Source organism: Nuphar pumila, chromosome 11 (genome assembly GCF_984573655.1).
Source record: "Nuphar pumila chromosome 11, dmNupPumi1.hap1.1, whole genome shotgun sequence".
NCBI classification, from domain to species: Eukaryota; Viridiplantae; Streptophyta; class Magnoliopsida; order Nymphaeales; family Nymphaeaceae; genus Nuphar; species Nuphar pumila.
Window position 1 is genome coordinate 13,665,959 of NC_143259.1, and position 25,828 is coordinate 13,691,786.

The 25,828-nt window shown below is 38.4% G+C and overlaps 2 protein-coding genes across 2 annotated transcripts; one reads left to right on the forward strand and one right to left on the reverse strand.

Moving 5' to 3' along the window:
* Positions 1–1,355: 1,355 nt before the first annotated feature.
* LOC149822037 (ER lumen protein-retaining receptor-like) lies at positions 1,356–20,344 on the forward strand. Its single transcript, XM_089980930.1, has 6 exons — positions 1,356–1,611; positions 2,226–2,491; positions 18,837–18,952; positions 19,704–19,777; positions 19,888–19,951; positions 20,038–20,344. The coding sequence occupies exons 1-6, from the start codon at positions 1,521–1,523 to the stop codon at positions 20,072–20,074; spliced, it is 648 nt and encodes a 215-aa protein (XP_089837056.1). The 5' UTR covers positions 1,356–1,520; the 3' UTR covers positions 20,075–20,344.
* A 755-nt stretch (positions 20,345–21,099) lies between these two features.
* Positions 21,100–25,544, reverse strand: LOC149822038 (protein NRT1/ PTR FAMILY 8.3-like). The gene is made up of 5 exons (XM_089980929.1): positions 25,457–25,544; positions 24,252–24,354; positions 23,023–23,240; positions 22,337–22,890; positions 21,100–22,239 (listed from the first exon to the last, which is right to left on the reverse strand). The coding sequence occupies exons 1-5, from the start codon at positions 25,517–25,519 to the stop codon at positions 21,414–21,416; spliced, it is 1,764 nt and encodes a 587-aa protein (XP_089837055.1). The 5' UTR covers positions 25,520–25,544; the 3' UTR covers positions 21,100–21,413.
* Positions 25,545–25,828: the final 284 nt, after the last annotated feature.

Here is a 25,828-nt window from a genome sequence, read left to right on the forward strand (position 1 = left end):
TGCTTCAAATCCAAACCCAGATCTATTCTTGAAAAGGGTAGGAGTTATGTGTGCCTTGCCTGAGATGGGACAGGCTTTCAGCTGCATGTGCATGCTGAAACCTAATATGACGAGCCTAGCCTAGTCCAAACAGTAAACCAGGCTGGGTTCGGGTCTGGGTAAAAAACATGTCTTCACTGGGAAATGGTCTGGACCATCCCAAGACTGACCAAGTTACCCATCTAAATGTGCACTGGTAATGGGCCATAGGCAGATAAGACGGGGCCCCATTCCAAACCAATATGGATCAAGGCTTGACCAATCTCGACCCGAACTGAACAATTCAAATTAATGGAGGGAGGATTTTCAAAATGGCACCAAAATGTTTGGCATCTAACTGAAGAATACACCTAATATTTGGAAAGTTTCCCCTCTCAAAAAAATATCTGAAAATTTTCAAAAAGTCAACGAAGTTTTTTTTAATACAACAAAAAGCATTTTTTAATTAAATGCAGTTGCTATTAAAATATCTTTAGGTTAGTACAAAGATATTACCATTTTTCCTTCTAACAATTGTAATTTACTCTTGGTCTTATGTGTGCCAACCTAGGCTTGCGAGATATATGAATTAAGTGGCTTTTGATTTAATATCTTCTTCCCTCAAATTTTCATTTTATTTTATTTATGTTTAAAAGTTATTGGTGATTAATTCGTTCTTAAAGGTTACATTTGTTATTTCACTATAAATTTAATGCCAAAAATGTAACAAAGTTTAGGTACATTTTTCAATAATTTTCAAAATAATATGGCTTTTTGAATTATGCCAAAATATTACTTGCCAATTTGGAAATTACTCTTAATGCATAAATAAAAAATGTCCATTTTTTTCACATGGGAAACATGGCAAGATTTGGATCTCCTCTGAGTTAGACACAAAATTGCATCAGAGAATCAGACTTGGGGGAGCATTTTGGCTTATGCATTATCCGCTCCTAAACCATTCTTCTGGACTTGGACTCAAGGTCTAACCCCCGATGTAGGGATGCCAGTGGATCGGATTATATCAGATATTCGACCGAATCTCAGATCCGGTAAGCCATAACGATATTCGATTATAATCAGATGTTTATATAGTTTTGATTTTTTGGCGACCAAATCTGACAAATATCGGGATTTGAATGAATTCAAATTCATAAAAAACAAAAAACTCCGTGGGCTCGCCCCTTTTCTTCATGGATTGTTGTTTTTCTATGTTTCCGAAGGGTAGACTCCTGAATCCTAGACATGATCCACACGAACCCACACCCCTCGTCAAGTCAACTTGCTATTGGTATTATCATCACTCTGATACCCTACCCTCTAATACCAGGCACCCTTTGGGACAGTGCCCTCTATGCGCAAAGTAACGCCAAAGAGCAAAACCAGTGAGCGTTAGTGAGAAGAAAGATCCTGAAGGAAGGAGAGCAGAAGACACCGTTTCAGGAGCATTGAGACCGAACAAACTCTGGTGGGGTTTTGCAAGGAACAGAGTGTGATGCAAGATGAACATCTTCAGGCTAGCCGGGGACGTGACCCACATGCTCAGCATCATCGTTCTCCTCCTCAAGATACGCACCATGAAATCTTGTGCTGGTATCTTTCAATGCCTCCCAATGTTTCCTTACACTTTTCTCCAATGAATGCCCAAGTTTTTTTTGGCTTCTGGTTTGGGGAAAATCATGGTTTTCATTTGTTTGGACTTGTGGATCTGTTGTTTTTATCTTTGATTCTTGCAAATGTTTGAATGAACGATTGGGTTTTATTTTATGAGTGCACCCAACTTCGTATTTCTTGAGCTTCATCTTTGTTTGCTCGGATTAATTGTGTTGGGTGTGCTAAAAGTTCATGGTTTGGGGGTTCTTGGGTGTTAATTATGAATATCCATTCCATTTTCCTTAGGCAAACTAATAGGCACATTCCGTATATGTGGGTTTCATCCTTTTTATGAATTCATGAATACCCAGATTTTCGTTGCTCATTAACTTTGGTATGTGGGTATTTATTCTAAATGGCTATAATCCCTTTTCCTCTGGTTGTGTTTATCTTAATTGACGATCTTTGGAAGTGTTTTGTTTAATTTGATATTCTTGTTTTTGCCCCTGTTCTCATCTTGGATGTATATATTGGTCTTTCTCTTACAGCATTGCTTATTCTTTTATGGATGAATTTCTTGATTTTCGTTGCAATTTTTTGTTGCTTTGGACCAGGTATATCTCTTAAAACACAGGAGTTATATGTTCTTGTTTTCGTCACTCGGTATCTAGACATATTCACAACTTATGTTTCTTTATACAACACGGTGATGAAGCTTGTTTTCTTGGGTACTTCGTTGAGTATAGTTTGGTATATGAGGCACCATAAGGTGGTCAAACAGACATACAACAAGGATCAAGATACATTCCGTCATTACTTTCTCATCCTGCCATGTTTTGTGTTGGCTCTGCTTATTCATCGTTCTTTCACTATAATGGAGGTATGCCCTTTCTTTCTTTCTTTCTTTTCTTTTTTCTTGAAAAAATTCTGCTGAACTTTCTAAGAGTCTTTTATCCAAATATACACATGCCTGAACTTTAGTTTGATCTTTGTATACTTACATAAACCATCGTGATTGCTATTTGCATTTTTGTTCCAGTGTGCCACTTTGTGGGTGACATCTTCTATTATCTATTTCTGACCCAGGACTTTTATCTATAAGATATAGTCATTGAGCAGTTACTATAAAGTGGACATGAATTTCTTACATTGTTGAACTTTCTGCAAACAGCACCGATGGAGAATATATAGAATTGATATTCAATATAGGCAAACATATTCTCACAAAAGTGAAACCGGGGAGGCACTCTGAAAGTTTTGACCAACACTTCCTGTTGTGGTTGTTTCTCTTCTCGTCATTATTATTTCCATTGTGATGGCAAGTTATTGATGGAATTCAATTCCCAAGCAACAGTCAAGGACTGTTGGTTTTAGTACTATTTGCTTTGGCCTAAAGTACCTTGATGATGTTACTACTTCCTGAAAGATCACTTGGCAGTTGTTTAAAAATTTCATCTAGTGTTGTGGCAAGCTATAATCAAGTGCACTAAAAATTACAGATTACAATATAGTGGCTATAGTTGCACACGTTTAGTTGTTTGGTTCTATCAAAAGTGCAAATTTATTAGCACAAATGAATTGTTATCCCCCTAGTTACCTAGTAGATGGTGTGAAAGTCATGTAAAAATTTATTCATGGTAGGAGGCTTCTAGAACCATGTCTCATTGATGTTGACCATTATTTTCTCTCCATGTTTCCCATCATCTTATACAGCGACATAAAAGCGTTTTGTTTTTGTTATCACTTTCATCCTTAAAGTTCATCTTTTCATTTCATCATGTTTGTCTTCTCTCGTTAATCGAATTTCTTTTGGAAGTAAGAACTCGTTAGTCATGAAAAATGTGACAAGAAGTCACTGAAACTTCCTATCCAAGAAATATCGGTTTTTGGCCACTTGTTTCTTGTGTGGAGTAATATTATGAATCCTCCTATTTACAAGTAATACATTAGATTGTTTGTGCTCAAAGATTCTTTGATTCTACTTTAGCCACCAGAACCACCAAGCAGCATCAACCACCATTTCCAGATGTTCTTCCAACAGAATTTTTTCTCTTTTCCTATGCAGAATAAGAACCCTCGATCTGTAACCCTACCTACCAGCTCCAGCTGAGCCAATTAAAATAAAAAGTGGAATGCAAGGCATGGGCAGAAAAAAATATGATCTGATGACTCTGCCTCATATTAACACATGATGCTCACACTACCAGAATGAAGACTTTTTATTTTTTGTTGATTTTCACTTGTTTGTCACTCATCCATACCGATTTAGAGAAATCAGCAAAAGGAAAACCTTGGCTTTTGGGGATGGCACACAACTTCTCACCCCTATATATGTGTAAGATGACTTCAATTCCAGCAATAACAACTCGTATCTTGTTCATGCAAGTTTTTATATGTTAATCAATCAGGCAAGTCTCTTATTCTTTTTTTTTTCTTTTTCACTTTATGCAATATCTGCACCTGTTTAGATTCTTGGGGCACAATTTATAACTAGGACAACAAGTCAGCATGAAAAAGCTGACAAGAAGTTAGCAGAGAAAAGTTGGACCCAAGGGTCCAACTTTTTTTTATCAACTTTTTGGGAACTTTTAGTCCTGTAAACGCAAGACAGACGGAGACAAAATGTCCTGTATTTGATTCAGACCGCTGGACCCATGTAAATACTGGACAAATATCCCTGCTGATTTTTTGTCTGTGGTATCAAACACGCTCGTAGGGTCAAGGAGAACACTCCAAGATGATAATTGATGCCTTTGAGGAAATTTTTGAGCTGAAAATCTTTTGGTAGTAAATGGTGGTTAATTTTGTGATCATGGAGGAGTAAATGAAAAAGAACGCTAAATTTTTGCTTCAGCCTTGCTGTTATTAGAGGGATCAGTTGTCTGATTTGCTTGAGTTTGGCTAGTAGAGAACATTTGTCTTGAGTGCTTATTTTCCTGTCTTCTTCTAGCCCCAACAAACATAGAAAAGGTGCTCTAGTACTTGCTTACTAATGCTTGCTAGGGCTAACTTTTGGTTGTTTGCTTATAATTGCTAGGTCCGCATTAGAAATTAGAATAGCATTTGGAACATTTTTTCAAAATTTAGGTAGCAACTATCTAAGAAATACATAGTGAGTTGGAACTTGATTTGTGGATTTTTAAGCAACAGTTGGTGAACCTTGTAAGATAAAATAAGACTACAACTTGAAAGAGGTCCTGCTGTTCAACCGGCTGAGGTGTATCAACAAGGCACAATGTGGTGACAGCATTTATGAATAAATGGTATCCCATGCTGAAGCTCAACCTCAAGCCCAAGGGACCAATCCAGTATATGTTCTTTTTAGGTCCATATAAGGCATCTGCCATGATGATATGGTTGTGCTGCATGAGTGTGTGAATCTCACAAAATTTTCATATTGCATACAACTTCAAATGTTCAAAATCATATGTATCCTCATGCTTATATGCCTATTTCATGGGGACATGATGGTTTTATGCCAGATGGCTAGTGACATAGAATGTGATACAATGATACTCTCACGTCAGAAACCATCATGTGTTTGGTCTTCTTTTTTCTATCATTTGCTACTTTTCGTTATTCTCTTTGTGTTTTTCATAATAATCTTGAGTTTGGACCTGCGTTTGTATTTTTATGCTTGAGCACTTTGAGTCTTGCCTAGTCATAAGTATATTTGTGCATAAAAAGTATCAATTGTCACACTTTAATGAATTAAATATTTGTGTTGTTGTATGTGTTTCCATGTCTCTAATTGTCCTAAACATTATGCATCCATGTCCCATATTGATGTCTACCTGACATTGCATTGTGCATTGTAGGATGCTTGTGCTGCCTTATTCTTTATTATGGTGTCTGTTCTTATTTGGTTTTGCAGGATCTCTACTACATTCAGTTTTACATTTCTTTTTTGTAGGAATGAATCATCAAGATTGACCGTATTGCAACTCTTATTGTTCAAGGGTTGCAAGCTCTTATTTTATATTAGAATAGGGTTGTGTGGAACATAGTGAACAATATGTGAAAAACTGTAAAAATTCCTTAAAGAATGATTACATGATTATAAATGTTTTGCATTCAGATAGGTGAATAAGACCAAGTTAGGTGTAGAACTGAGGGATTCGAGTGTAGGGCCGAATGTGATTCAAACCAGAGATCAATAAATCGAATCCATGTTTAGAATTTTTTTTAACAGAAAATAAACACATCTTCCAAGAAAGAAAGATTTTACGCTAACATTCAAGGGAAAATTTCATTTTTTTGGAAGTTTTATTGAAAAAGGTGAGTTTAAAGGGAATCTTGCTAACTATGATCGAGAATTCCCTCAATCTTGTTGATGATAGTGTGAGGTTAGTCGATGTCGTCTCAATCTTTCTTGATGGAGACAATGCACATTTCAGTTCTGGATGTTATTAAGATTGTGTGTTTTTTTCATGTCAATTGGTTGGTTAGGATGGTAAATCACGATGTTAATGTGGGTTCTCCAATCAACGGGAAAAAGTGGTAGAATGCCTACTTCTTCTTACATTTTTCTTAATAAAATGGCATTGACATTATGTTGTTTGTTCCCAACTTTCTTTTTTCTTTAAAATCCTAACATGTGTATTGTAACACCCCAAAATCCTGGACTTAAACCTTTCATGAAAAAGGTTGAAAGCTTTGAAATCGGTTATTTATCAGAGTTTAAAATAGGAGTTCAGCGAAAAATCAAGTTCAGAATAGCAAGTCTCTGGACTTGGGCGCATTACAACGCAAACTTTCCTTTACAAACCGATTTGCAACTCAAATACATATTTATTGAAATGAAAAGAAGAACGAAGTTTTGGTAATACATTTTTAATAATTCAAAGTTTTAATCAAAAGAGAGGCTTTCAAAGAAGTTCTATATTATATTTACCAAAATATCCTCAGGAACGTAACGTCAGGGAAAGGGTCTCACCTTGAACGCATCACGTCATCGTGCCCTCGCAAGCTGTATCAACCTGTTCACCACCTGCCCATGAAATGGGTCAATTTCGCGAGAAACTAGTAGGGGTGCCAAAGACAAGAAAGAACAAAGACTGCAATAAGCGAGATAATTGTTAAACTAAACAGGATAAGCAAAACTAGCAGAGCTAACCCTGACAAGTACTGCAAGCAAAACTCGAATAAGCAAGTAGCTAAATACGAGAGCAGTAAGGACCATAGTGCTAAACAAGCAACTATAACAATCCAACTGATTCTAAAGGAAAAGAGTAACTAACTCTATCCAACAGTCAAACAAAGCAACTGAATAAGACAAGCATTCATAACAATGCTCACAATACATATAATTATCATTAAATGGTTCAGTCAATCGGCAAGTAACTATATTAATCGTAAGGTACAAGTCATTGCATCATAAGTAATTTATAAGCTACACATGATAAGCAATCATACGACAACAGTTATATCATAATATGTAAGCAACTTATAAGACAAGTGGCTACATCAGTCCTAGTTGCAACCAGTTCGTAGATTACGAGCTGTGAGTAGTTACATTCGTCATATAATCAGTTCGTAGATTACGAGCTGTAAGCAATCACATTCGTCATAAGAGACGCAAGCTAGCAAATGCTATATTACAATAAGCACCACGCAGTTCAACCAAGCAAGTCATATGCCAATATATGGCAACTAGCATAATGCTATCGTCACAAGCATTTAACTAGTACGGGCAGCTAGATATTAGCCAAGGGCTGCGTAAGCAGTTCAACCAAAAGCAGCGCCACAACTGACATGCATAGATCAACGAGTAGTACACTGAACTATAAGGCAACACAAGCGAGTCATGTCACAGTACGCACATCTCAATAGTATTGTGCGTAGATTATATTTGTTTTCATTATTAGTTGGCCATTGTGGGTACGTACAAGACACGAAGTATAGAAACAATCGAGATCGATTCGGGGGTTGATTATGCTATGTATATTATACTACCCCGAATGACTAACTGAGTCCTCTCCTAAGGGGACAGCCAGTGACTAAGAGAGTAAGTCCCCAAAGGTCTAAGTGGCCTATGGATGCATCCAAACTTCTGCAGAAGTGGCCTGAAGGCTATCTTTGTAGCATTTTCCCTAATTCTGATGACTGAGAAAGCAGAGTCATTTGCCCGTAATAGCCATTAATGGCTTGTCCATCAGAGTTTTGTATCATCCATCCTCTCTCTTGATGAATCATGTCGAACGGGCACGACGGGAGTTTCTTAACCGCCATCCCATTCTACATGCTCTGGTATTTCGACCCGCTCGAGCATCTTGCCTATGAAAGCGCATAATTATCATTATGAGAATTATACACGCCATTGCGCGTTCGAGGCAACCACACCTCTCATCCTACTCACCGCAGTACGCAACGTACATGTTCAAAAGTACAACCACGATGAGAGGGGTAAGGATATCTCGCAGGAAATCCCCCAACACATCTGCTTTACAGAAGTTCACAGTGAACTCATTCGAGTTTCAACTTATCATGCTCGGATCTTTTAGACAGTTATGAGCATCTTGCCTATTAGGCAAATAACAACATTACATGATTACCCTAAAGTGTCAATACACGTTTCGAGGTTACTACAGACCTCGCATCCTGCTCTTCGTAGTCCAAACATATCGTACATGACTAAGGGTACGGTTACCAGGGGAGGAGAAATCCATCAGCAATAATCTCGCGAAAGAAGAAAGTACGCCAACTATCTTAGTTTGACAAAAATCCTAGAAACTAGGTCTTGCATCAGAGGTGATGTAGCGTCGATCTAGTGATGGTGCAAGTATCTCAATAGAACTTTCGCCCAACTCATGCACATGCTCCTAAACAAGGTTATTCGAGTCGTATCGAATACGCGAACTGAAGTTGCAACACACTTCTCCAAATACATCGATTTGGGAGATTCAACCGCTATCTTGCAAAAAGGCTTTCGAAATCTGTTTTACAAGATATACATCTTTGAAAATAGGTTTGCACCTAAGACCATTTTTGGAGAACCGAAGTGCATAAGTGTGCATCGTGCCTTTTAAAACAAATAAGCAAAACAGTATACACTATACACTCAAAGCTTCACTCAAGGAGTGCAAGCTGACAAGAGGCAAACCCGTGCACATCATAATGTAATGGCAAAACGAGGAGCAAGACTCGATGTGCGAAGCTGCACCTCGAACGTAAAACACACAAACCACACATGAGGTATGAAATCATACCTCGACCATCGAAACACACAAGCAGACAAAAATGTAAGCAACTCACAAGGTACAAACTCGTACCCTAAGCAAGTATCAAAGATGACTCGCAAGGCACGAAGTCGTATTTTGATTAAACGATAAGCGTAAGCAAGTAAAGGAGCATACGACAGAGATAAGAACACATGCACGAGCAAAGCATATGCACGAAGTGTGGCAGTAAAGTAAGGCCGAACAACACATACAAAAAGTAAGTGCAAAAGCAAGCACGACGACAACAGGAAAGTAAGGTACAAAGAGCAAAAGTAGTAGTAAGGCCATGGCACATAAAGCGCGGGGCAACAAAAGTAAATGTAGAAAGTAAAGTGCGAGAACGTAAAGAAGGAATAGAAAAGACTGCAAGTAAAAAGCCTGGGCACATATAGCGCGGCGACAAACAGGAAAGTAAAATGCAAAAATTAAAAAGGATCAGGTTCGCGAAACCGCGTCCTGAAATTAAAATGACATACACATACAAGTAAATGCCATGGCGCAAAGCGCGGGGCAACAAGAAACAAAAAGACAGAAAAAGTGCAAGAACATAAGGAAGGACCGGGATTGTGAAACCGCATCTTGGAAGTAAAGCTGGAACAGAAAAGACTAATTAAAAAGCCTGGCCACATATAGCACGGCGGCAACAGAAAAAGAAAGTGCAAGAAAAGTAAAGAGGACAAAGATCTCAAAACCGCGTCCTTAAGTTAAAAGACATACGTATATATTTTATACGTATACATATATGATCGTCCTCTTTCATTTTTAATTATCTTTCCTTATTTTAACATTTATCCGTTCATTATCCTTTTACTCAAGAATCCCCTACCTTGAGGGGTTGCAGGTCCTCGTACGCCTGCGGTGTAGGTAAGCACGAGCTCGAGCCACAGAGGGCGAGCAGGATCCACCGTTCAACATGCGATGCTTAGAACGTTAGTATGCAAACTGAAAGCCAAAAGCGGGTTCGGTAACACCTACAGTAGTACCGGGCCACAAGGATAGGTAAGGAGCTCAGCTCCCTGCAGAAAGGCAACAAAGGCAGCAAGGCCTCCTGCCTGCAGGTTGCAGAGGCAGGAACTCTGCATCCTGCCGACAAGGGTGCCAGAGGCAGGGGCCTCACCCCTGCTTGGCAAAAAGCAGCAGAGGCAGGGAGCAGGGGCTCCCTGCCTGCCAGGATAAAGAAGGCAAGGGAGGTGGAGTCTCCTGCCGGCAAAACAAGAGGAACAGGGGGAGCAGAGCCCCCTGTTGACAAGACAAACGGCAGGGGGAGCGGAGCCCCCTGCCGGCAAAACAGGAGGGACAGGGGGAGCGAAGCCCCCTCTCGACAAGGCAAACGGCAGGGGGAGCGGAGCCCCTTGCCGGCAAAACAGGAGGGACAGGGGGAGCGGAGCCCCCTGTCGAAAAGGCAAACGGTAGGGGGAGCAGAGCCCCCTGTCGGCAAAACAAGACGGACAGGGGGAGCGGAGCTCCCTGTCGACAAGGCAAACGGCAGGGGGAGCGGAGCCCCCTGCCGGCAAAACAAGAGGGACAGGGGGAGCAGAGCCCCCTGTCGACAAGACAAACGGCAAGGGGAGCGGAGCCGAGCCCCTCCCTTGCCGGCAAGACAAGAGGGACAAGGGGAGTGGAGCCCCCTGTTGACTCCACAAACAGCAGGGGGCTTCGCCCCCCTGCCGGCAAGAAAAGAGGGACAGGGGAGCGGAGCCCCCTGTCGACACCACGAACGACACCCTGTTGGCAAGGAAAGAGGGACAGGGGGAGCGAAGCCCCCTATCAACACAACGAACGGTAGGGGGCTCCGCCCCCCTGCCGACAAGAAAAGAGGGACAGGGGGAGCGAAGCCCCCTGCTGACACAACAAGCAACAGTGGGGGGTTTACCAGAGGAGAAGAATGGCGGCGAAGGGAGGCTCCTGGAGAGCAAGGGAGAAGGTGGCGACAGTCGAAGGGGGTGGTGGGTTGCCAGAGCTCGAAGACCGCCGGCAGCTCCGATCGCTGGCGTCCGCAAGGAAGGGACCGAAGATGAGAGGCAGAGCAGAGGAGAGAGAAGGGGCGAGGGCTTTTGCCCCTCGCTCGAGGCGCCTGTGTCTTTTTAAAGACACAGACTTCTCGATCGTTCGAGAAGCCGGGTCCAAGGTCGGGCTCAGATCCGGGTTGGGCTTGGATCCGGGTCCGACACGACAGTCCAACCGCGCACTGTAAGGAAACAACTTTGAATACATTAGGTTCAATAATGAACCAATACACATGCACATGAAGTGCGGATATACCCAATAAAGGGGAAAACACAAGCACATAATGTGCTAACACATAAACCCACAAAAGAGGCAAAAATGCCTATAAGGCATAAGTTAATATTATTGAAGAGAAGAAGGGTGTAACACCCATTACAATGGAGCAAAAGCTCCTACAAGAAGTGGTGAATACAAAGGGGAAAGCCTTTATTTATGCACAAAGAAGAGAGGAAAAGGAGAGGCCAAAAGGGGCTCTCCATAGAGACGTTGGGAGCCCCCAACGGTCACATTTGTGACCGTTGGAGGCCCCAACGAATCTATGTGGGGCCCCCACTTGCGTGAAATAAAAAACAGAAAAAATATAAACTAATTCTAAAAAATAAATAATTGTTTTCTAAAACTCATGAGTCATACTATGAAACTTTGGGAGAGGGTGATTGAGTCTAGGTTGAGGAAGGTTGTCATGGTATCGGAGAATCAATTTGGTTTTATGCCTGGAAGATCAACTATGGAAGCTATACATCTTCTTAGACAACTTATTGAAAGATATAGAGAGAGGAACAAAGATTTGCATATGGTTTTTATTGATTTAGAGAAGGCATACGATAGAGTACCTAGGGACGTTCTCTGGTGGACAATGATGAAGAAAGGTGTTTCTCTCAAGTACATTAGTATAATTAAAGATATGTATGAAGGAGTAGTAACCAATGTCCGCACTTGTGGAGGGGTGACAACCAATTTTCCAATAACGGTTGGGTTACATCAAGGATCTGCTTTAAGCCCTTTCCTATTTGCGATAGTGATGGATGAGCTTACGAGATCAATTCAAGAAAATGTACCGTGGTGTATGTTGTTTGCTGATGATATTGTTTTGATTGATGAGTCTAGAGCTGGGGTTAATGCTAAGTTAGAATTATGGAGACAGACATTGGAAGCTAGAGGTTTTAAGTTGAGTAAGAGTAAGACTGAATATATGGAATGTCGGTTTAGTAAGCAACGAAGTAGTGATGGGAGTGTAGTGAAGCTTGGTGAGCAAGATATACCGGTGAATGATTATTTCAAATATTTGGGATCCGTCATTCAAAAATATGGAGAAATTGATGGAGATGTAAATCATAGGATAAAGGTTGGGTGGATGAAATGGAAAAGTGCTACTGGAGTGTTGTGCGATCGTAGAATGCCATTGCGGTTGAAGGGAAAGTTTTATAGGACGACTATTAGACCCGCTTTACTATATGGTACGGAATGTTGGGCTGCCAAGAGACATCATATTCAAAAAATGAGTGTAGCTGAGATGCGGATGCTTAGATGGATGTGTGGAAATACAATAAAAGATAAGATTCGAAACGAAGAGATACGTAAGAAGGTAGGTGTTGCACCCATTGAAAATAAGATGCGAGAGAATCGTTTACGGTGGTTTGGACATATTCGGCGAAGGCCTAATGATGCTCCAGTTAGAAGGTTGGAGAAATGGGAAAATATATTTGTTAAAAGAGGTCGGGGTAGGCCTAGGAAGACTTGGATGGAGATGATAGGAAAGGATATGAATGCTTTGAACCTCACCGAGGACATGGCGTTGGATAGAAATGATTGGAGGAAAAGGATTCATGTGGAAGACCCAAAATGAATTTCTTTTTTGGTTCATATCGCTGACCCCAATTGTTTTGGGATGAAGGCGTAGTTGTTGTTGTTGTTTTCTAAAAACAACTATATAACAAATGCAAAAAGACAAAAATACCCCTATCGGGTATTGCACACATATATGTATATATTTATATATATATACATATATGTGTACGAGTACACATATTTTAACACCCCCCTCAAACTTTGCGGGGAAAAAAACCCGAAAGTTTGGAAAAACAAAAGAAAGTCTTGAAAAGAAGTCCAATTCTTCAAAAGTCTTCAAGGGAAAACTCCATCTTTATGACACTTGAGCTAAGTCTTCAAGTCCAATTCTTCAACATATGCTTTCACATGTAAGTCTTCAAAAAAATGTCTTTATTGGCAATTATCCCCATAGTACCTCCATTGATCGAATCCATGATGTATCTAAGGTACCACATCTTAGCGATCCTGTAGAGAAAAAAAAAAAACCAAGAGAAGACTCAAAGTATACAAGAAAAATAAAATATTCTAACCCAAGAATTGCAACAATAATATATTGACAAGCAAGAGTGGTTTTAAATAAGATAGTAAAAACTTTTCAAATCATTAGATAAGAGACAACATTCCTTAAGGATGACGGTAAATCATGATTTACTAAGATGAAATATGTCTATTAAGAGACATTTAAAACAAAATCCAAAAAAAAAGGATATCTAAATGGAAGATCATAATAGGATAATTAAAAAAAAACTATTTAATCATTTCAATACTATGTGAAAAAGTCTTCAAGAAAAACAATGTATATGATGTGCACCAACTTCCACAAATTGTTTTGCACAAAGGCCCAATAAGTACTCAAAGGAATTTATCAATACTTGAAAGGAAGAAGTGTGGGCACAAAAGAACACGGCTACAAATGTCCAAAGGCATGACGAATATGAACTTCAATAAGAGGGGCTTTATAAAAGCATATTTAACACGCATAGATTAACAATAGAGTTTTTCACATCTTTAGGGAGAAGATCTATGTCAAACAAATATCATATATAAGAAGCATGATTTGACTAAGTATATTAAAACATCCACCCAAGATTCAAGAATGAATGTTATTTGAGTAGAGAACCTTACATATTTAGGAACATCTCACTCAAATGATTGCAAAAAACTCATTTTGCATATCAAATACAAAGGTGGTCAAAACCATAAGCACTTAGTATGTAGATTAAATGCCAAAAAATCAATTTGATTTTAAAATATGCATATTAATGATATTATTCACTTGTATCTTTAAAAAGACAAAATATGAATGAAATTTCACAAATTTCAATAATAGTTCATCCACTACAAGCAACTACCTCATTAGTCCTCCAAAACCCACAAATGAAGTGTATAAGCTACTAGAACAAGAACATAATCATAATGCCATTAAAGGCCAAAAGACACACACAAAGGTGTGTATAAACACCTCTGGTCTACATGTAATAATACTTGAAATGAGTGTATCAACGACAAGAATAAAAGAATACACGCCAATATGGACCAAAAACATCTCTTGTCTTCGTAAAAAGACACTCAAAATCATGTATGTTCGGCTACTAGAACAAGAGTATCAAGCCAACCATGGGTTAAAACACAATACATCTCTTGTCTACATAAAATGACACTTGAAATGAGTGAAAGAAGCCAACCATGGGCATACATTTCAGCGACTAGAACAAGAACACAAATGCCAACATGGACTAAAATCACACATCATGGTGTGAATCAACGTGCCTTGTCTACATATAATAACACTCAAGACAAGTGTGTTCAGCTACTAGACCAAGAGAACAAAACCACCAAAAGGCTACCAACACACAAAGGTGTAATAAAAATCTTGTCTACATATGATGACACTTAGATAAGAGTTATAAAAGGAGAAGACTTTTGAGACAATAAGACTTATAATGACAAACATATAACAAATAAAACATTAATTTTAATATACCTTAAAACATTTAAGGTTCCAACAATCATATATCTATCACAAGTTCACATAATAAAGAGCATCCATAAAAATAATGGCAAAAAATGAGTGACACACTCATAATTAGAGATCACATAACAAGTCATTTTAGGATCAAACTACAAGTTGACAACCTAAAAAGACATAACACTAGGTGTCCATAACTCACCTCAACAAACATCTCTTAATATAACAATAACGAGGCCAAAAAGGATTGATGCATCATATAAAAAATGAATGCCATAAAAAGGCAAAGAACACATAAGGAAATCATTTTCCAAATACGTGATTTTACAAAGCGGGTCGATTTGAAAAAATCAAATCAAAGGTCCAATATAATCAATCACAACAATAATTTTGCATAAACACGAATTATGCTTAATCATGATCAAATCTTTAAAAAGAAGTCATTTATATCAAAAGGCTTATTTATGCCACAAACACAACATAGAATATTAAGCAACGGCATGTGTAAGAACCGATTTGGAATAATCCAAGAATTAAATCAAACCTTTAACTATGATAGATATAAAGTGCAATTATATGCACATCAAATGATAATAGATGCATTTTTACGCAATACAAGATGTCAAATGACAATAATCTTAAAATGAGCAAATAACAAATTTAGGACAACATATAACAAGATATTACGGAAGCACTTGCAACGATAAAAGAAACAATCTCACAAGTCCACTAAGAGACAAAACAAACACAAGCCCTAAAGAAGACAATATAAACAATTCTTATTGAAAAAAGAGAGAGAGCTCCCAAGCATTCATGAAGATGGTAATATTTAAAAAATCTCATAAAAACCAATATTGTCATTTAAAAAGAAGCTTATAACAATCATGAAATCTTCTCAAAGAGTATATACTCATAAGAAGATTCACAAGGATCAAAAGGCCTCTCAAAGAGATATCCAACACAATAACAAATCCCCAAAAGAGGGTACATACGAAAGGAAGAGGGAAAACTTCATTAAAGTGGAGAAAATCCCAACAAAAAGAATAATAGGATTGCGTTATGGCATAAATCTATAAACAAAAATTCATAATATTATTAAAAACATATGACTTAATAGATTATAACCAACTCCTAATGTAATAAGTATGCAACAAACATTAATGAAGACCATAAATTTTATAATAAAACACATTCTTCAAATTGAATTGAAGAATGTAAAGAAAATAACTATATTTCATGAGATCATTTTTAAAACTTAATTCAACCGGTATTATAAAATGCCTTCTTAATTAAATATTGTTCATATGAAAAGAACTCATTAGGTAGGAAAATAAAAAATTAATAAGGAATTTTTCATAGTTAATATATGTCAATCACACGATATTATGAAAAGCCTCATATAGGACATTTTAGTGGATAAACACATACCTTTAATATGAACCAACAATTATGATGAGAGTATGTGAGCAATGCTACATATCTCACAAACATTTTACTTTTAACATAACTTTCTTACAACCAAAATTAGGTATAAATTCAAAAATTCCAATGGTCATAATTTTTTATCGACCCATTAGACCATGTTTTGAGCAATCACATATTTAATTATTCGAAAAACAAGTTCACCGGTTTTAGAATTAACCAATAAAAGACTTTCAAGAAAAGACATACGAAAAAGAATAATATACGAAAAAAGTTCAATGAAATGTTAAGAACCCAAACTCATAATGACAAAGAAAACACATATGCAAAACATATCTAATTCTTCATAATGCACAATACTTAAAGAAATATAATGCATACCGAATAATTTTAAGAAACAAAAGAGAGAAATGAGGACTTCACTATTTTTCTTTAAAATTTCTTGAATAGCATGCTTTCCGATGCAACAAAGAGCAACTCGATCCCAACCTTGCTCTTATACCATATAAGGAAACGACTTTGAATACATTAGGTTCAATAATGAACCAATACACATGCACATGAAGTGCGGATATACCCAATAAAGGGGAAAACACAAGCACATAATGTGCTAACACATAAACCCATGAAAGGGGCAAAAATGTCTATAAGGCATAAGTTAATATTATTGAAGAGAAGAAGGGTGTAACACCCATTACAATGGAGCAAAAGCTCCTACAAGAAGTGGTGAATACAAAGAGGAAAGCCTCTATTTATGCACGAAGAGAGGAAAAGGAGAGGCCAAAAGGGGCTCCCCATAGAGACGTTGGGAGCCCCTAACGGTCACATTTGTCACCGTTGGAGGCCCCAACGAATCTATGTGGGCCCCCCACTTGCGTGAAATAAAAAACAGAAAAAATATAAAAAATATAAAATATAAACTAATTCTAAAAAATAAATAATTGTTTTCTAAAACCAACTATATAGCAAATGCAAAAAGACAAAAATACCCCTATCGGGTATTGCACACATATATGTATATATTTATATATATATATATATATATATACATATATGTGTACGAGTACACATATTTTAACAGGCACGTGCCCAACAAGGGATTTTTTTAAACGGGTTTTACATGTATTCTGTTGCACTTTTTTTTAATCAAGGGAATTTCTTTCCATCTTAAATGCGGTAAGTTATGGAATTTCAGTATATTGTTATTATGTTTTGAATGCTGATTTGTGAACCCTTTAAAACCTTATTCCTATAATTTTTCTTTTTTTTCTTATAGAAACTAGATTCTTTTTTAATTTTTAGAGCTTGTTACCAGAGTTGCAAGTCGAGGAAGCAAGAGCGGGAAGCGAGGCATTTTCAAAATTTTAGGAAGCAGAAAACGTGGGACGACTTAGAAGCGAACCAGGAATCGTCTCGGAAGCTAATCTGAAGTGAGGGGGAAGCAAAAAAAGAGAAAAATAAAATAAAAAAAAATAAAAAATTTGAAAAAAAGGGGGAAGTGTGCTTCCCAATTTTTTTTGCACTTCCCAGCACGTTTCGGAAGCGCGAAACGCCCAGCACGTTTCGGAAGCATGATGTTTCGCGCTTCGGGGAAGCGTGCTTCCCCACTCCCTTTGGCACTTCCGCTAACTCTGCTTGTTACTCTTTGGAGATGTCCGAGCACAAAATGTGATTTTTCAAATTGGAGACAGTTTGCCTACACATACATTCACTCAATTTAGCTTTTAGTTTTCAAAAGATATGATGAGAGATTAAGGATTGAAACACTGAAACAGGAACTGCATTTGGAGAGATGTTTAAATTATTGAATTAAAATGTATTATATAATAATATTTAAATGCTTTGAAGTATGTTTCAGCTTCAATAAATTATGTATTATCTATTCATTCATTTATTTTTAGTTAAAATTTACACCTTTGGAATAAAAGTTTTGACTAATATGACAATGTTATCTTGTGATTGTAAATGACCTGTTCTTTTTAAAGTGCTCAGAATGTGACCGTTGCTCACTGTTGAACACAGGTTCTTATGTCTCCCATTTTTTTAGCTATGAGTACAATCTCTTACTTTTTTATGGATTGATTCATGCAGTCCTTGTAGATTTGTGTTTATAGATCTTCAGATGTGCAAATGATTGCTTACGTATCGCATTCTTACCTTTGTCTTGATTGGAATATAAACACCAATAGCTCATTTGAAATTCGGAATCACCTTCCAATGATAAACCCTCCTAAGAAGCTTTTTTTTTTCTTCCTTTTGGTGTGTGTGTGTGAAGAGAAAAAATTGAGGCCATCACCTTCTCTCAGAAGTTACTGGTAGGAACCAGTTAGATATAAAAAACTTTCAATGTCACTTAAATCAATAGAAAGGCATACATGGGATTTCATTTCTTGATATACATTCTACACTAGTACTCTATGAATAAAGCAAGAGCAAACGTAGTGGTTCTGCTATGTTTGCAATGCCACGAAGCATTGAAGGAATTCAAAAAAGGGTTGCGCTGGCTTTCAGAAAATAGCTTGAACTTTACAGGTGGTAGCAAAAATTTTTGTTTTTCCAGCATGACTTAGTTCAGGTGTTCATTTCCCATTTATGATCGTGTTTTTGTTGGCTTATCTATTTAGGAACCTTGTTATTTGTCTGTTAATTCTTCAACCAGGTTTTTAATGGCCACTGGTTGCTATCTTCTTTGTACCACTTACTGTTGGTTGGTGTCCAATCCTTTTGTACCAGTTCTTGCTTTCAAATATTGAATTCAAAATGGGCCTATGTTACAGGTTCTGTGGACTTTTTCCTTGTATCTTGAAGCAGTTGCAATCTTTCCTCAACTTGTGTTGCTGCAAAGATCTAGTAACATTGACAACTTGACTGGAAACTATGTTTTCCTTCTCGGGTATGTTCTATTAGTTTTTCCCCTACTTTTTTATTAATTTACTGTTCTCTTTTACATTTCAAAACATGTGAAAATAATGGGGGAAATCATTGAGTTACAGCTCATGTTTTGGAACTTATGGTTTTTCTTGCTTTTGTGGAACATGACTTATTTGACGATTAGCTACAATGCTAACCACTGTGCAGTAACTGTAAAACCTCATTCAGGCTTATGATGCTGTTGTGTTTTGTTAAACTCATCCAAAAATAAAAAATAAACTCCATATCATCATGCCTGCAGTGATAACATTGCAAATTGATGCAGTTCAGCTAAGGCACAGATACTGTCATTATTTTATATGAAGACTAGCAAACATTCTCGTTTGAGGTCATGGCTGGAACAAACTCAGCTTGTAGGAAGCAGGAAAAAGTGCATTCCCCATCTAATAACTGTGTTTTATTAAAGTTCATATTCACACTCTTAAGAGACCAAGACATTTCTGTATGTGCAATTAGTGCTTTGTCCTACAATTTATTTGCGCTTTGGGTTTGTCCAATGATTTTGTCCAGAATGTGAAGGCAAGAGAGCTATATTCTCCCGACTTTCATGGAATACCATATGCATGTATAGTATAAGATAGGAAACAACAAAAGACTAGACTACCAAATGCAGGGAGTCGGTCAAGTATAAACTAGTAGGATGGATGATATCAGTACTTCCTATGCTCGTCTTTCTGAAGCTAATGATACCTTACGCATTATCTTATTACCAGGGCTTACAGAGCGCTATATTTGCTCAACTGGATTTACCGTTACTTCACTGAGATTCACAGGACAAGATGGATCCGTAAGTCTATTCTGCTGACTATGAATTGTCTTCATTTTCTTCCTTGTAATTCAACTAGTGATTGGTTCAGACCATGTGCTATTGTCTGAACAATTTCCAAATTGTTATAGCTTGGCTTTCAGGTCTGATTCAGACTGCCCTTTATGCTGATTTCTTCTATTACTATATTAAGAGGTAAATCGGTTATCAGGCTATTTGCGTTTTATATTATTTGTATGAATTCTCAAACTTGATCTAACCTTTTTACTGCATGTAATCAGTTGGAGAAACCATGAGAAGCTCAAACTTCCTGCTTAGAGAACGCATTGCCTTGGCAAACAGAAGAATAGATTTTCAACAAGAGAAGAGTCATGTATTGGATACTGTTCTTGTATTGCATCTTTCATGGTATGTCTAACATGGAGATTGCCACGAGGGATCAAGGTCCTTTTTTTTAACCTTTTTGATAAACACAGGAGATACTATGTAAAAGTAAATTCATGCATCCTTGAGAAAACTGATGTAGGTAAGAATCTGCGATGGGATTTATGACAGTTCAAATGCTTAATGAGCGATGGGATTTAAGCACATTGGTTATTCTTGAAATGGCTTGGACGGGTGACTATTTCCCAGGACTAGTACCTTATCAATTGTTGGCCTTTGTTATTCTCAAGGCTTTTAGAACTATGTTTATGGTTGGGCAAAAAAGCCATTACCATCGAGGGGACCGGGCAATGACTAATGCAGGTTCTTACCATTAAACATTTATCATGCATCTGTGATCCTCTTATTAGACTCATAGTTAAGCCTGTTATCATATATAATCCAATTGCAGCTAGGGTACGATCTGATTTTTAAGCATGTGAACCATGTATCTGTTCTGGGCTATTAATGGGGTCGGTCGAACTGACCTACCTGGACCTGAAAGCTTGGGTTTGGCTTTTGAAGACCCAAATGAAAAAAGATGAAAAAAATGTCCAGGTTTGAGGCTGCATCTTCAAACTTGATCCGGTTTAGGTTCGGATATAGGCAATTAGCATTGGTTGTGCATCAAGGCTAGCTCAAACAGGACGTGCAGGAGTGCATCCATCCTGTCATTGAAGAGGTGATGTAACCACCACTTTACACATTGTAAACTATGGAACACCTTATATGTTCCAAATGAATCTTAGCCCAAGATGGGCTTGTGTAGACCTGAATTATATCATTGTACACCTTACTTGAATGGTATTCACCATGAGCTTCAATTTTTTTTACCACATTAGCATTTAAGCTAATTACCCAAATCCCCTGCTCGCATCTGTATCAGCATTCCTCGCAAGGTCCTAATATCAGTTCTCATCATAAATAAGGGATTCTGATTGCTTTCACTTTTGAAATGAGCAATACAACAAAATACTTACATAATCTCTCTGATATCTGTCACTCTTTTGTTGCTTTTCTTTTTTCTCAGTAGAGCTGGGGGCAGCCACCAGTGAGATTGGAGCCTGTGATTCTGGATCTGTCGATCCAGATATATTCGGCCCACGTTTCTTTACAACTTGACATTAACTCACAAATTGGAGTCATGGTCGCCTTGAACATACACCTCTTTGTGTGACCAATAATATGATGTATCTCTCTACATTGTGTGTGACCAATATGATACATCTGTCTACTAACTTACATATAGCATATTGGGGTCATGGGCTAGCTCCTTGAGCTTGTATCTCTTTGCACAAACTAGATAGACAAACAAGTTCACTGTGCTGACCCCAGCTAACACCCAATAGAAATAATCCAGATGCCCTTGATTTAAGTCATCAGGTATCCACCCTGCCCCCGCTCCCCTTGCGGTAATCCAATTCACAAGGGCCACAGTCATAGAGCTAAGGTAGTTACCAAGTGACAAGCTTAGCAAAGACATGGCAGTGCAGACACTCCTCATAGAATCTGGTGATTGATCATAAAAGAACTCCAACTGCCCAATATAAGTGAACACCTCAGAGACACCTATAAGACAGTACTGAGGAAGTTGCCATGCTATGCTCATCAACTTGCCATCCTTACTATTCTCCAACCTCTTCATCTCCACAAGTGCAGCTACTGCCATGCAGGGAATAATCAAGAACCGCCCGATCCCCATCCGTTGTAGCTCCGAGAACCCGCGTGGATTGCCAGAAAACTTTCGTCCGATTGAGACGATAACGGTGTCGTAGATTGGGGTGCAAAATATGACAGTGAGTACCTCAAAGGCATATAGCATTGCAGGTGGGATGTCAAAGTTGCCAACCTTCGTCTGCATGGTGCCACCCTGTTCTATGAAGACTGTGTACATTTGAGCATATACTGCAGAGTATATGATGCCAGTAAACCACACAGGCAGCAAGCGCAAGAGTAACTTTATCTCCTCCACTTGTGTAACTGTACATAATTTCCATGGATCCCTAGAACTTCCATCCTCCATATCCATATCAGATATGATTGCCGCTTTGTCTAGGAAACTGAATACATGAAGAAATTCATTCTTAGTTTATATGCACAACTCAAAACAGGAAATTTGTGAAGTAACTTGAAGTCATCAGTAAGAGAGAGAGAAACCTGAAGTCGTCAGTATGAGACAGATGGACGTGGGAACTGCCAGCCAACTTGTTTTCCTCCTCATAGAGGAGCTTGCCATCAGTAGGAGCTTGAAAAGCCATCTTCCTAAAAGAGGCCACCAAGACTTGGCTTACCCTTGTTAGAGGGCTGCCTCCTGGTCTTTGTATCCTATAAAACGGAGTGCCAATGATGAACATGGCAATGGCCAAGATAATGAACCCTAAAGAGATGCCATATCCCAGTGACCAGTCAACATTCTCTTGGATCCAGACCAGCACAGTGCTTGCAATCAGAGCACCAACATTCATGATAAAGTAGAACGAGTTGAAGAAGGACCCTTTCTTCACACTCTCCTTGGGGTCCATATCACTGAACTGGTCAGCACCAAGTGGCAGCAATGAGGACTTGATGAATCCTGACCCAAACGAGACAAGGTACAACCCAGCAAAGAAGACAAACTTCTGAATGTAACTTGCTGAAGGGCATTCAATTCCTTCACAACTTGGAGTCTTTAATAGAGGGAGGGACGATGATAGAGTGAGAATCAGTATACCCTACACTCAGAAGATAGAGAGAACAAAATTTATATTAGAAATTTGATTGTTCTCATAGAACCCCATGAAACAAAGGTATGTGTTATTAGTGTTGAATTTTGAAACAGAACTAATCAAAGTTACTGGACATACCATGGCATATACAAAGAAGAAGTTGAAGGTAGTCCAGTATCTCCCCCAGTATGAATCAGCAAGGAGGGCTCCCAAGAAGGGTGTCAGATAGCCGGTCCCTGTCCATGTTGTAACACTTGATGCAACTGAAGCGTTGCCCTCACGGAGTACCTTTCTCAGATACATTGGTAGATTGCAGGAAACACCATAACCAGCTAGGCTTTCAAATAACTCAACCCCTGCAAATGAAGTATCACCATCATCATCAATGCCATTGTTTTTTGCTTTTAATTTCTTGATGCGGAGAAAATGCATTGTTAGGTGCTCCATTTTCTAAATTAAAACCAAACCAAAACCTTTTCTCGAGAGATTTTTTCTTTTTTCTTTTTTTTGGATTGATAAGCTGGAGTTAGGCTGAACCGGACTAGTTACATGAGGATAACAATTTACGTATTACAATCAAAGGAAAACCGGTCCGAAGGTTTGCCCTTCCAATACCCACTTTTAGAGGGACCCATCATCCACAGATCAATGAGAGGACCATGTCAGCAACTGGTTCTAGTGCTAGAGTATGCTTATAGATCAGGTCAAAATCCTAAGCTTCTTTTGCTAAAATAAGCTTATTTCAATCAAAACTTAAAAGCCATGTACTTCCATGTTCTTACCATATGGCACCCCTCATGATTAGAGAAAGAGTGAGGAGTCAAAACCTGCTCACGCTACCAACCCCTGGAAATTGTAAGAGTGCAACACGTCTCTACCACCTAACGTGACAAAAGACTTGCCAACAAAGGCCCAGATCATCACTTGTCGACAGAAGAGCTCTCTTACTTTTCAGTCAGCTCTTGTTTTTTAATGACGAGGAACTCTCACCGAAGCAAGACACCAGATATGCCAAAAGAAAAGTGTGAGGTACTTGTGGACGGTGAAGATGTCAAAGTGATTTGACAGATCACGTGTGATTTGCGATCTCCAAAAACGAGAAAACTCCGGCTATGGTTCTACGTACTATGAACACACCTGTATACTAGTGTGGTTCTACGTACTATGAACACACCTGTATACTAGTGGGGTTTAATCCAGTGTCTTCATCTCAAGACCCTCACCACCACCTCTCCCACACCACGAAGGCTGATTATATTTCAGTGGGGTTTGAGAGAAATATGCGTGGTGTTTTTTGACCTATAACTATATAAGAAGTTTACCAAACATTTAGAACAATAATATCATAATAACAAAGAAGTCCTCACCTAGAATCATTGTAGCTGCCCTTGAATTGCCGGTTCTGTACTTGAGAGCAGGTCTTCCACGTATGTCAACGGAACCATCCTCGGTTACTTCCTCGTTTACATCCTGGAACACACACAATGGATCAGAAAATTAAATAAAACAACCTTACCAACCATTGTGGGCCCTGTGTCCAACTTTGAATATTTGACATGACCTATGATGCTAAAATTCACATACAAAAGTAGCCATCAACCATTTCTTATAAGTGGGGTAGTTGGGTTTGCACCTAATCAGCAACCAATATGAGCAGACCTGATTCTGTTGGTATGTGGAGATTGACGGTTCAGATGGCTTACTCAAATTGGCTTACCTAGACGGCTAGACCTAACCATCTTGAATTTTGACACTGTGTCTGATCATAGATTGATGATTGAAGCAGACTTTTTGGATTTAGGCCCAAAAAGTTGTGCTGGCCAGACACTATCAAAATGAATTCAGTCAGAAGTGAAAACTACCCAAATTTGTGAATCACTATATTTACCAGTGATTCTGTAGAATTTGGGATACTGGGGTGTCTGTACACTTAAATTTGGTGTAAAAAACGATAGGTTTCTGACCAATTTAATCCTCAATCATAATCCAGAGACTCCCAAATGTGGAGGCCCTTTTTTTTTATAGTCAAGCTGGGGAATAATCCCCCAAGTGAGATTCAAATCTCAGACACCTTGGTTAAGATGGTGTGCATTCTACCAATCCAATTATCACATACAACCTGCAGGTAATGGACTTGGAAGAGCTCGGGCTTGTAGTCTGTTACTCTGTTCACCTGGACTGACTTGTATCAGGCCAATGAACTCTCTCTGAGGTCCATTTGAACCCAAAACTGGTGTGCAGTATCCAATTGTTGTGACCATGGCATGGCTACAATCAGAACCATATCTGCCAATTTGGGAAGCAAATTTGAAAAACCAATGATTTTTAAAAGCATAGTCTTCAAAAAGATGGAAGGAATGTAGACTATGGGTTTTTTTTCATATTGTTTTAAACAGAAGATTCTGGTTTTGCAGCTTCCTGGTTCAAAGAAGATCATGCCATCATGAAATCAACAACTAGCTACTTCAAAATTCATCATATTCTTTTTCCTTCACTTGAAACCATGAAAAATTATGCTAGCTTAAGAATGCCCAAGTACCAAGAAGATATATATGAAAGAAAAGTTGCTTACCTTGTATAGCAAAGAGACATATGCTTCATCTCTTGCATTTTTGCCTTCATCTTGAGCTCCCATGGTTATCGGAACTTTGTTGGTATTTCCACACAACTCGAGGCCATCATGGAATTCCATTTATAAGGGAAATCTTTAGATGGCTCACCTAACCAACCCTTATTCATAATTCAAGGGATACCCTCAAAAACTGTGAATGTTCCAAGCATACCTCTATGGAACTATTCATTAATTCATCAGGGCTCTTTTGAGATTTTAGGTTGGCCGTTTTGTTTTTTGTGTATAAAGATTGTGACAATGAGGATAAAGCCAACGCAGAGCTCAATTGGTCACATTTGACGTCGGCAAGTCGTTTGGTTGGCGAAAGGAAAA